The sequence below is a fragment of the Odontesthes bonariensis genome, chromosome 1 (genome assembly GCF_027942865.1).
Source record: "Odontesthes bonariensis isolate fOdoBon6 chromosome 1, fOdoBon6.hap1, whole genome shotgun sequence".
NCBI classification, from domain to species: domain Eukaryota; kingdom Metazoa; phylum Chordata; class Actinopteri; order Atheriniformes; family Atherinopsidae; genus Odontesthes; species Odontesthes bonariensis.
In genome coordinates, this window is record NC_134506.1 from 28,499,217 (window position 1) to 28,513,204 (window position 13,988).

Below are 13,988 nucleotides of genomic sequence, written 5' to 3' on the forward strand. Positions count from 1 at the left end.
GTGAAAAGCACAAGTTGCCTGAAACCTTGAGTATGTATACAGTGTTGGCTAAAACCACTCAAGTTGCTCTGGCACTGGAGTCCAACTAAGAAATCATAGTCGAAGCATTACTGTTGGGTCAATATCATCCTATCACAAATGTATTAAAATTGTGCAAATGATCCATTCCTTAACAAACTATATGCTACTGCACAGAAAATAAATACCAGATGGATTTGAGGAACTTTTGACGACTGTTTTGGGGGATTTTATCCGTTTCTTGTGGCAGTTTTTCAGATCAAGTCAAGAGAAGACATTTATCAGAGAGCTGCGATGAGCCCCAGATCAGTGTTAACACAAATCAAAGCAGATGAAAAGAAAATACAGAATCAAACTGGGAGGAGACTTCCCTGTCTGCATTCTCATCGTTGCGCACATGGTGTCCATCCGTATGAGAAATGTGATTACAAATGAGAGTGTGAGTGAGAGTGCCTGAGTACCACAGCTGGCATGGCATCTGGCTTGGCATACCGTCGCCTGGCCTCGCCCACTGCCTGTGTGCTCTAATGTGGCTGTCGACAAGCCCATTAAGAAGCCATTACTAAATGCTCTGTCTGCGCTCCTCTTCCACGCCTTACAGCACAGGCCTGGGGGAATGCCAACGACATCAAAGAGAGGAAGAGGAGAAGAATCAAAGAAAATACATGAAAAACAAGTGGGGCAACTGTGGCAGCAGAGCAAAAACAACAATGGTAATTTGTAGATTTATTAAAAAAAAGAAAAACGTTTGTGTCACTTCTCTGACAGAGACAGGAAGTGAAGGCTTTGAATTGACTTTATATTTCGTCATCAGACAGACTAGCAGGTGAGGAAGTTCTGCCTCAGGGCAGAAAAGGGACAGATATGAAGTCCTCACTTCTTGTAAAACTTCAGGGCTTTTCTGAATAATTAATGCTTAATTTTTTACAAAAGCTAAAATAGTCTCCAAAGAAGTTTTGGACCGTAGACACATAATGTGGAAGACACTGTCAAGAAGGTGAAAAGAAGGCGTTGTTTAAAACTTCCACCAAATAATTTTTTATAACAAAAAATTTGAAAAAAAAGCCCTGACTCTAGCTTATGGAAGGTTATTATCTAAAGTTTTTCTTAGTAATCTGTAATAGTAAGATGAATTAATTTAGATGGTAATTGTTGGCAGGACAAAACAAATAATCTAAAGATTAAGAAACCTTTAAATATCATATAATACATTAAAACACACCTTACCACATGCAGCTCGAAACCATAATTAGCATCGTAATGATTTAATGATAGTATTATCTCAAATCATGGTCGCCAAAATAACCAAACAACTTCTGGCATTTTATATCATAAAAAAAAGACTAGACCACACACAGTGAAAAGTCTTATTTTATTCAGTGCAGAGCAATGAAGCGCAATGTATCTGAGTGTTATGTGTATATTATCTGTTAATGTGCAATGTGCTATGACCTGAGTAATTCTGAGCTGTTGGTTAATATCACAGGAGAACTTTTTCATTACAGGCCCCATAACTGCCTGCGGGCACACAAACTGAGAGCATTTACATGCACATTAGTTTCACTCCTTATCCAGAGTTTTGATCGTATTTCGAACATGTCCTTCACAAGGAAAATATGTAATCTTGCTACCTACATTGCTCTAAAATTGTTGAAGTATTCGGGTTTTTCATTGCACGTATACAGCAGCTTTCAACTTGTTTCTCTCTCATGACATAAACCACTATGATCTACAAGCAGTCAATGTTCAGCAACCAAGATGATGTTGCTTAACATGCCACATGTATCTGTTTTCTCACTCCAGGTGGCACATCCAGGTTTGAAAAAGTAGGATAAGACTAACATGAACACAAAAACAATGTACAATACATTCAATGAGAAATGCTTCGTTATCTTTTAATTTCCTTTCGGACAGGAGGAGGTGTGAAACATTTCCTGCCTTGTAGTAGAGTCGAGCACACTTTTCAAGGGTGTTGCAAGTGGTTTGAATGGCTGAAGGGGAGGAGAGGCAAGAGAGAGAATGAGAAAAGCAGAGAAAAACAGAGACAGTTAATTTTTTTTAAACCAGTTAATTTGGCAAAAAGAAGTCAATCAAACCACTTCAGATATGTAGAATCAGTCACAAGCTCGTGGCAATTAGGGGATGACCTTTGAATCGGAAAAGTGGACAGTGTCTTTTTATCTTTGCAAATATATTTGTTTCTGAGACTGCGTACTGAACCATAATGAGTAAAAAGTAACATCCCTTGAACATGGCAGATGAGTGCTGTCATAATGCTGCCACTGGCATTTCCGGGCTTTCATAAATGGGGATTAAGGTGTACGTTCATCCATAATGATTAAAAGATATACTCACCAAGACTGTGCACAACTGCTGTGTGGGCTGGTGTGTGTACATCACAATGAGAGTGTGCATGTGTGCAGAGCAGTGAATTGCTCTTTTCATGAGTGACTGTGACAGGTTTCTCATCAGGCCCTGAAGCCTTCTCGCAGTCAGGGACCATGTACAGCACAATCCCCAAAAAAACAAACACACACACACACTCATGTCAGCGCACGCTGTACTGGGTGATGGCAGAGTTCTCTGTAAAACTGCAGCGTACTGGAGCAGCACTCGATACCACACATCTGCATGTGTTTGTGCGTCTGCACCGGCTGCTGGAACTAAGCGGGGCTCTTAATCACGCCTGTAACGGGCAACATTACCAGCAGCGGCAGCAGGCTAATGATGAATGCCTGAGCCTCCATGCAAACCCTGACCTCCTTTTCTGCTGCGATGTACAAAAAGCTCTAGTTTTTCCACCAAAAGACACATATACAGATGCATTTATGCACACACACACACACACACGCGCACACACACACACAGGTATAAGCTTGCACCAACACACATCTTAACAAAACACACTGCAAAGTGAAAAATAAACTAATAATTAAAAATGCTTGCATAAACATATGCACAAACACACTAATACGTTGCAACTCTGTACGTGGCTTTGTTGCCAGCCAGCATGCAGTAGTTCAGAAAATGGACTGTGCAGGTATTTTGTGCTCCTTACCCAATGCTCAGATTACCTAGAAACTTTTGTGATGCCAACAAAAATCCATTTTAATATTTATTATATGTAAGTTAAGCACTTGAAGAAGACGGCATAAGAAAGACTGAGGAGCAACCATGAAAGAAAGCGAGTTAAAGATGAGTGGCCATTACATGAAATGTAAATGAGAGAGAAAGGAATGGAGCAATAGAAATAAAAGGGAGGAAAAAAAGATCCTTACATGAAAGGGACAGATGGTTAGAAAAAAAAGAAAAAAACATTAACAAGAAAGATTTTGCAACCAAGGGAGTGAGTTATAAACGACTGTAAAGTTTTGATGAAGGACAAACTAATGTCAGGGACTGGGGCGGTTCGGGCTTCCTGCTCTGCGGCTACCACATGTGATCCCGCCTGTCACTCACACTCCATCGCCATGACAATCATCATAATGCCGACGCCTGGAGGCGGGGACAAGCCTGTCCTTGTAACAAACAGTACCCCTCCGCAATCTGACGCCAACAACTGCTGAGAAGATTACACACAAGTGTACGCACACACACACACACACACACACAAATGCACGCAGACATGACGTCCATCAGGCAGACATGTCACAAATAAAAGCTCTGGTCCACAAAAATAAAGCATGTTCCAGTATAAATTTAAAATGAAAGCTCTATTTATCAGCAACAATGATGCGATGTGATGTGTTACCATCACCATTTTTAGAGCACACTGCATGCTTTGTCAAACACACTCATTGTAAAATATTCATCATTTTGGCAGGCGTTTGTGTGTGTGTGTGTGCACTTTTATATCTACTCAGTCTATGCATTCCAACAATACATGTTCACATATGATACATGTGTGTGATAGACAAGCGAGAGAGAGACAGCTTGTGTGTGTGTGTTGGCCACAGGCTAGAGAGCCGGGACTTGTCAAACCAAGGAAGACATGGCAAACTGGATGGTGATGCCAGCCTTGTGTGACAGCTCCTTCACATACATACACACATGCTGTGGCCTCCCTAAACCTGCCCTGACCCACACTGTAGAGCTGTGAAAGCTGGGACGCAGAGAGAAATGGAGACTGGTGGAACCTCCGTTTAACTGGGGGCTGACTGGTGTGTGTGTGTGTGTGTGTGCATATTTGTGCTGGAGTGGGGTTCAAAGTGTCACCTCAATTTGTAGCTGGGCTGTTTCTGAAAGAGGCTAACCCCACTGCCACTTAAGCTTAGCACAACAGTGAACAGCATACTGGCAGACAGGACACATACATACATCAGTACACACACACACACACACACACACACACACATAAACTTCTTCCAAATAGCAAGCATCCAGTTGTATAATTTCAGTTATGTTTTTGGTTTAGTTGTTTGTTATCTGAGTCGAGGGTCATACAGGAGGAAAGAGGAGCATGTTTGCTGTACATGTCGCTTGGGGAAAAATGTATAATTTGAAATATAAATATTTAAAAAAAAATCTGATTTGACTTGACCTGAAAGTAGTCAAACTCAGAATCCCTCACATGGTGTAGCTTTGTCATCCTGAACTATGGCTAGAAAAAAAAAGCAATGCTCATTCAAAACAACACATGCTGACAACATTTGTGGTTATCTAGCATACAGAATGACAGCACACAAGGGCTTGAGAAATGCTGCAGGTGTATAATCACTAAAATGGCCATGATGTATGCAACTTATTCCAACATCTGAACACACACGCACACACACAGTTGAACTGAATCTCATTTTCTGCACAACTACCAAAGCATTTGCCTGAAATTATATTTTGTTTGGATGCCTCACTGTACCTCCAAGCCCTAAGAGTGAGCAGTCAACTGAGGTGGAGTTGCTGGTTAGACACCCCCAGGGGTGACCTGGCCAGGGCCCCAGACCACTTTAACCACTCGTCTCCATTAACAGGCTCCCAGATATCATTATGCTCCCTGGGGACCAGGCGTGCTCTAACCAACCATTTACCCTCTCCCTCTCTCCTCTATTTCTGTCTCTCATGTCTAGCTCTCTCTGCCATGATGTTACTCTTTGAAAAAAGACAGCTGGGAGAAAAAATATGAGATTGATTTATTTGCTTCAGTTTTCTTTGCGATGAAGTCCTCTCCCTCGCTTTCTCCTGCTTTCTCTCTCTCTTTCTCTGCAAACTGAAACCAATTAGTGGGCAGAGCACTTGTAGTGGGGAATGTAGGGCAAGCGAGGAGTAATAAAAAAGTATTGACTTTTCTGTGACTGTATGCGGCGTGAAAGGGGTGCCGCGGCCTTGTCCGACATGAAAGGAGCTCCATTAATTTCACTTATTTCACCCAGGCCCTTGTCAGGAGGCCCTAATGCGTCCCAGCCACACTCCTCACTTGCGGCGCAACACAGCTCCTGCCTGGTTACCAAATGAGTTTACATTATATATCAGACTGACAGAATGAGAAAAGTGGCTCTTCTAATTTTCTGGCTCAGACAAAAAAAAAACAAGGCCTTTCATACGTAGCTAATTTTGTCCCAGCTTCATGTCGTCATCACCCACTTGTTCTGCATCTGGTCAAAGCCATAGTTACAGAAAAACAACTGACACTGCAGTGTATACAGTAAAAGCTAATACAAACATAAGATGACATAAACACCAAAGGTGTAAACATCTTTCTGCAATCAGCTTAGCAGAAATAATACATGATACAAAATAATAGTCTTACACTGAATTGAAACTCACAATTTCTGGATTTCCTGCTTTTTCACTTCACCTCACTCGTTTTTCACAGATGTGCAAGACACATCGAAGCAGTTGTGCCACTTAGAACATTTGCAGAACTTTTCTGTACATTTCTAATTACTTTTACCAGTGAAGCATGGCAACATCATCAATAAAAGCTTTTGAACAACATATTCACATTTTAACATGGGCAAAATCCAAAGCAACAGTTAGAGTGATTCACATGTCAAGTAAATGTGTGCATTTGACAAATGATCCGAGTGGGTCATCACAATAAGAGGAGTTCAGTAAATTCTAACCAAGAAATGATTTGATGGTTTATGCTATAAGGAAGAAAAAACTTTGCTTTCAAGATCAACCAAAGTGACAAAATATATTGTTCTCGGAAAATATTGATATAATGGTAAAAACCACATCTATCTGAAAAATGATTCCAGATCCTGATTAAGAAAGAAAAAAACTGTTAGCAAGGACAGGCTCAGGGAACTTTTCTCATATGGCTCTTGGGGTTGGTCTAATGCCACCAGGTAAATTTCTTTCATCTGGATTGCTAGCAGCATTAAGTGTGTGCGAGTGCGTGTTTTTTGTTTGCAAAATGTGTGCATGCGTGCATGCGTATGATAGAAACAGACACACCCCATGAGTGTCTGTGTGTATGTATGTGTGTGAGAAAAAGAGCGAAGAGTGAGAGGCTATCTGCAGACAGAAACTAATCAGTGTGTGTGAGATAAGAAAGCAGCCTTTATGGTGTATGGTAATCAGCCCCCCTCGGCCTGCCACCGCCATGCATAATCACCACGACTTATTCACATGATTGATGAAATATGCGTCTGTGAAATCTGAGCCGTGTTTGTTATCATCCTGGTTTTCCATTCTCCCCTCTCTCTTTCCTTTCCTCTCGATCTTTTTTGTCTTATTCAACCTCTCTGTCCCTCTCTGTATCTCTTCCCTGCTCTGCAGTGGCCTAAGATGTTTGGAACCATGTACAAACAAGAAATTACACACACAGTATGAGGTCCCTCTTACACACACACAAACCATGGCTCCTGCTACATTTGTCTCATAAGGTAGTAATGTGATGCATGGGAGATGCATGAGAAAAACAAAGCATGTGTCTGAAGAGGCATTTGAAGAATAAGGGAAAGGAAAAAAGCAGCAAGAGAGTAAGAAGACATTAATTGTTCTTTCCAGCAGAGAGACGTGTTGGTTCAGATTGAAGCAGGATGAGAAAAGAAAGAGATGAATTGTTTAGATGGAATTAGAAGTTTAAGAGAGCTCTATTCACTGAAAAAGTCGAAATAATCAGGCAGTAAACCCTTAATTCCCAACTAATGCAACATTTAGAAACAAAGATAAAAGTCAATGAAATGAAAAAGGGCAACAACTCCTTACTCAAGACTATGAAATGTATCAATAATCAGAAAAACAACCACATACAAGGATTGCTGTACAAAAATACAGCCATCACGTGAATCAATTTGCCTTAATTCAAAAGCTTCACACAATCGTATTACTTTTTTTTTTTATCTTCTTCTATATTCCTTTAGATATCATATTTCTACTATTTACCTGGTGATCCTCATGAAGAAACATAAAATCTCTTAACTGTTACTCAAGTTGAAATTCAAGGGTCATATATCACTGTCTTCTTATTCAAGCACATTCCTCTGTGATGCTTTCAGGGCTGTGTTCAGTTTGGATCCAGGGGAACACTTACTAGAGTCAGGTATTTCCTCAGGTTATGCTTGAGGAAAATGAAAAAAGAAATGCTCAGAAGTGGGAAGAAGTCAGAGAGCAGGACTTGGGCTGGTGCATTTTTGAAACAAACTAGATGGTTGATTGTGACACCAAAGGGCAGTCCTCTGTGAGGCAAAAAGCCATTATTTTTGTCATTTCGCGATAGAATTTATTGTGAACAAATTGGTGCACATGAAAAGTAACAGAACTGTATTCATTTGTCGGTACAGCATCAAAATGGGGTTGGAGTATAGATACTTTTTGTCCATAAGACAACTGGCACCCTGTGGCTTAAAATAGGGAACAACCATGTAGGAGAGACAAAGCCTGGGAAGACGTTTCAACTAGGACTTTGATTTGCTCTAAGAGAAGGCACTGTGGAAGGTGGGGGCTGAGACTGAGGGTAAGATTAAGACTGGGGCTGGGGCTGGTGAATTAAGGCCCGCAGCCTCGGGGTGCTATTACACATCTATAATGAGAAACGGAGAAGAGGGAGGCTTGTCTTTGCACCTCAGCGCACACCTCAGATTAAATATGCACAATTCCCATGCAAAACTGCCTGCGAACAGCCGGGACCAGCACTGCTGTCTAATCCCCTGTGCTGGAGTTGTTTCAGCCAGGGTTAACAGGCTCATCAGTCAACACAGGCTGCTTTGCACAGGACATCAAGGCCATTTGCAGGTTTAAGTGTTTGTGATTGGTTCCCTTTCCAGGTCCCACGGTCACTCCCCCCACCTTCTCATCATGCACACTCCGGCATGGCTAGCTCGCGGACATATGAGCCTGTAATAAGACACACGCAGGCATGCACATATATGAACCATCTAATAGCAGAGATAAAGGTGTGTCTTTCACATCATGTCGCTTACCAAGTATGAACCCACGTCTACGAAATGCAAACACACACTGGACAAACAAGACTCTCACACATAGTGACACCTACTTTTACACATTCATAGCTGGTAACACAAAGGCAGACACACTGACAGATTAAAAATACAACTTGTGTTTGCATCTTAAAAATGCATTCATGCAAGTTTTGATAAAAGAAGACTCGTGTAAGCCTACAAAATGAATCCTGTCTGCTGTATCCTCGGTGCCCATCTACACTGTTGCTTTAACACAGTCCATTTGCATTTCACAGCCAGGTTTGACTTCCATCCCCAACACACTACTGAATGAGAGGGCTGTCATGTTGCTCAAGTATGAGTGTGTGTATGTAGGTGTGTTTGTGCGTGTGTGTGTATTCTGCACTCAGCTCATATCAACTCATTTGATAGGTGTGGGAAAAACAAAGTTGCTGGTAGGTACTGCACCAGAGGAAGACAGAAAAAGAGTAAACTGTTGTGCACATAAACAAGGCAGCAAAGCAAAGACGGAGTGATGACAGGAGAAGGAGATAGAAAGTGATTATACCACACTACATGCAGTATGGTTCAGTGGAGCATATCTGCACAGGGACAGGGAGTCCATTAAAGTACAGACATCCCTATCTAGCTTGTCTGCCTGTTTTACTTACATACATGTACTGTATATGAAGTGGACTCCATCTGCATAGACTGAAAAACAGTCTTCTTTTGGATTCCTTCGTAGAATAACTGGGATGCCACAGCATTTTATACTGCGGGTATCTTTTATTTCCATGCTAATACTGCTGCTGTGCTTTACTCTGCACAGGGTTTGTGTTGTGTGCATTAAAGCAAATAAAGTGCAACTAAGACAACTGAGAAGGTAGATATCACAATAACTGTAAATCTAATATTAAAATGACCTATTTCCCCATCCAAATGTTATCCTTGAGTCTCACTGATGCCATAACTGCCACAAGGGTAAACTTGCAAAGATGGTAAACTTAAGGAAGGACAACTTTGATGTATTCTGTTAATTAATATGAAATGGTTACTTGAAAATATATTTTTTTCTTTTTCTATGTTCTTCCCCTTTCAGGTCATTCAGACTTTATGTGAAAGCCTTGACCTGAGCCTAAAAGTGGCTCTCTGAAATAAAATGATAATTCTAAGCTTACACCCAACTCAAGGCAGAGGGTGAAACATTTTCAACAATAATTTGTCAACCGTTTTTATTTATTGGCTTAAAAAAAGAGCTGTGGACATAAATTCATGAAGTGAGGTTAAAGAAGTGGCCTGAGGTGACCCACAATATCTGGTTAAGTCAGGTCCACTGTCTTTGAACATAAATAATCTAATGTCATTCATTCTCGTAAGTCACACTAAAATATGACCACTAATTATTTGAGCCTGTCCATTTAATAACATGGTGTGCACTTGGCCCTTATTGTTACTCTGTACGCAGGCCTCAGAGTGCAAAATGCCACTGTAATGGAAGCAAAGTGTTGGGTTAATTGATAAATCTGAGGTCCTGAGTGGGATGGAGTGTGGCAGGGGGAATGTTTTATGGCTGTGCAAATGAAGGCTCTGCAGAGTTTTACACATGCTGTAAAATGGTTATGGAGAATTAGCATTCCTTCTTTTTCACTGCAGTAACATGGACATTAATGCAGATGTGACAGATAGCTGGATGGACTTAATACATAAGGAATACATACACATTCACACACATAAAATCTGGACAGCATTCACTGCTCCTGCCCCACCTAATTCCATTGTCTCTAATTGTGGCCTATTTCAGTGGAATTGCAAATGAATACTGGTCCCATTAAAAGGATCCTTCATACATCAGTTGCATGTATCATAGTGATACATCACAACTGAGGCCATTAATAGTGAGACCCCACATGTGTGCACTTTTGCAGATACACGTTTCCTTTCCCTGTTGCCTGAAGCTTCACACCCTCAATGCAATAATAAAGCGATTGTGATTATATATGTCTGTGTGAAGAAGGGATACTTGACCAAATGTGTGTGCTGTATCAGTGTGAGTTGGTTCTGATCAGATGCTGGCTTTGGAAAGTTGTGATGGATGTCAGTCTAATGCGAGGGGAAGGAAAGGCTTGGAGCACACACAGACACAGACGTGACCACTCACCGTAGTGTACTTGATTAGCAAGTAGCCTCCTAATTAGCTTTCCCCTATGGTTACAGGCAGAACCGCTAGTGACATGTCTAATAACACAACCACAAAATTAGCATAAACAAGGAGGGCTTTCCCATATCTGCATACGCAATTAGTCAGAAGATAGAAATTTACAGTATTTGTGTGGGCATTGTTCACTCAAAACCTTACTTATCCCTTTGAATATCAATTTGATTTAAAGCCGATCACGGTCTCAAAAAGAAATAAAAATTAAAAGAAATTTATACAGTTTTCACACATTATCTCTAAACTCGTTTCAGTATGATTCAGTTTGATTTATGACCACATTTTTAGGATTATTCTTCAGCTGAATCTTCATCAACAACACTATTGAATTTAAGAACTTTACAGGCTTTAAATTCTTGACAACTTGTCTCTCTCCTGTGCTCGCTTCGCTCTTAATCCCTTTGTTTATTGATTTGCATTTTTTTTTTTTATTGAAGTTGGAAGTCTTGCTCAGCCTACCTGTAGGAGGATAACCGGCTTCACTATGTTGGTATGAGAAGGTCACTGGATATACCAATGTATACAGTCTGTAATTCTCACGAAGAACTCTGATTTCTGCTGGTGTTGCAGAATTTCTTTAAAAAAAGAGTCAGATGAGAGATGTGAAATGAGTGAAGGACAAAGCCGCAGAAGAAATACCTGAGGTAAATGAAGTTACTCTTCAGTGTTGAAAGTGAGCAGTGAGGGTAAGGGCACATAGAGTATGAGCGAGAACAGCAACCCTTCACCTGAGACAGAGCACTAAGGTCCCGGAGAGGTTGGAATGGGTACATGTGTGATTGTGTGAGGACATGTGTGTGATTTCTGATAGGCAAGGCTACATTTATACTGACAGACTGTCTTACTGTGACCCAGATGGCTAAGGTAAATAAACGTCCAGGAGTCATGGGTTATTTCTAGGGCTTGGTTTGGACTGGGGGTGTTGCGTACACACTGCCAAGAGTTGTGATGGTCAAGCCAAAGAGCAGTAGTCTAGAAATAGGAAGAAAAAAAAAGGGCTATGTTAATGATGAGGCTTCGGGCTGTGTGGAGCGGCTGAAGCATGGCTTAGAGTGATGATTACAAGCAGGGCTTGGTAATGTGGCAGAGGCTGGGTGAAAGGGCTATGGCTCGGGTTGGAAAATAATTAGGAGCATGGCTGGATAGCATAGCTAGATAATGTAGCTGGGGGGAGGCTGGCGTGGCACAGTATAAAGATGACGAGTACCAGGGTTGAGCTGTCCACTCCACTGCCCCTGTGAGCTGTGACAAGAAGCTCTGCTGGCTGCTGCTGTAGCTGCCGGTGATGCCAATGATAGGACTAACGCACTAATTACCACAGAGTGAGAGGAGAGAGCATAAACAAAGGTAGAGAGATACAGAAAGATGGAGCTTCAAGCAGTGACGTGAGGGGGGAAGATCTGAGGTTTGATGAGTTCTGAGTGGCACCATCGTGACAGGCCTGGGCAAAGGACAGGCACCACTGTTTTTATCACTGTATTCAATCATTCTACACAGCAGTGTCATGCAAAAAAGAGGAAAAGTTTAGCAACATTTTATAGGTGTACCAAAATACATGCATACAAACATACTTATCTACTTACGTGTATCTAGCATAGCATACCAACAATGTGCTACACTTGTTTAACCACTAATAGTTCTGCTTGATATTTCTTTAAAGAGGCCAAACTGTAGACAGCTGTAGCTGTTGAGGCTTTTGAATCATGATGGCATGGATTACAGCTAATTTTATCTTTGAAATTATGACAAGCTGTGCCTAATGCAAAAGTAGCTTTAATGTTGCTACTAATCACTTGGGGATATTGACATTAACCTAGCCTACAAGACATTGTGGTTTATAACAAGCAGTGACATATAATCTATATATTAAAGGAGTTCTGAAATACAGTAGGTTCAACACAGTACTCAGAAAGCACAATCATGTAATTTCAATGCACAAATACCCACTCTATGTCTTATCGTCTTATAAGTACTGTAATGTGTCATAGCCATAATCACAACAACCAAAGTGCTGCAGCCACAATCAGAGTGACAGGCATGTCATCCTATGGCCACAGTTATAATCACAACTGCAACCTGTCTCAATCAACCTCGACAGCAGTCGGTTATAGGCCTAATGACACAGTGAAGGGAGTTCTGCTAACTGGCTAAATCTGTCCAGCGACAGTATTACATATTTGCCGCTGAGCAGCCACAGTTGAGAGGACACTTGTGCTGTGGCCACAACTTGCAGCAATCACTTACACAATTTACATAATACATACTATCAAGGGGACGAAAAGCAAAATAATGTTACAAAACATGAAACTTTTCTCACCCCTTCTGGGACAGTCAGTGCCATAAAACTGCCCGTAGAGTGACACTTTATGGTTATTTCTCATCACAACTGTGAGTTACAGTGACTTCAATTTTGGTGGTGCAAGTTAAATTTTCCCTTTTTGGTGTCTGTAGAGCGACGACCTTGCTGATAATACTGCATTCTTCAAACACTGTATGACACAGAGTGTGTAAAATACACCTAACTAAACTCCCCCAATCTCCGTTGTCAGCTGGAGGAGTCCCCATTCATCCGCCCACTCACTCCTCTACTTATTTATCTCCACTTCCTCGGGCCGTGTTAGTTCATTCCCCTGTCACTGCTCTCTTCTTCTTCCCTTGCTCCTCTCTCTCTCTCGTTTCACTCCTCGTTTCCGGGCAATTGGGTCTGGGTGCTGATGGTGGGGAGTAAGGGGTTGGGGTGGAGCTGCTGGGAACTTTGTACGTGTGTGTGTGCGCCCGTATGTGTGAGTGCGTGTGCTGGGAAGTGAGCTAATAAAGGACGGTGATCCATGAAAGGCCTTGAGCAAAGACACAGTCAATTACCTAATGCCTGGACCCGACTGCAGGGCCCATGCACACACATTCTATCACTAACACACACACACTCACACACCAATGCATACACCTCATTTACGTATACATGTAGAGCGAGCAGTGGAGGGCATGGCTGGGAAATGTGTGTAACCGTGTGGGTGGGTGTCATATGCGTGTGATGGAGAGCGGCGATTTATTAAATTGCTGTCACTTTTGACAAATTTGTGCAACACAAGTTGAAAGGTTTAGGCTGCACTGCTTCTCTGTTTTTCATCTTTTCTTTGAGAAGAGAATTATATCTTTCAGACCAAACCCAGGCAAGTTCAAAAACCCATGACTGCCACTAATTTGCAAGGGCTGAACGCCACATCTGAGGTGACTTCACGATCAAGCTTCACATCCGGGATTAACATCTGATTAATGCTAACAGGTTAAATTATTACAAGCCTATGGCATACAAAGACTAAATTCCTTCCTCTCTGGCCAAGTACTTTACACTTTCCATTTCTATCTCAATATGCAGGAGCAGCTAAAAATACAAAAATCATATGCATAAACGT

At 41.5% G+C, this 13,988-nt stretch overlaps 1 protein-coding gene across 1 annotated transcript in view; it reads right to left on the minus strand.

The window, feature by feature from the left end:
• Nucleotides 1–1,434: 1,434 nt before the first annotated feature.
• Nucleotides 1,435–13,988, minus strand: part of spata17 (spermatogenesis associated 17) — a 43,897-nt gene continuing 31,343 nt past the window's right edge. Inside the window, exon 9 of the mRNA XM_075471605.1 lies at nucleotides 1,435–2,009. Coding sequence (XP_075327720.1) covers nucleotides 1,914–2,009 — 96 coding nt within the window. The 3' untranslated portion in view covers nucleotides 1,435–1,913. The remainder of the gene's footprint in view (nucleotides 2,010–13,988) is intronic.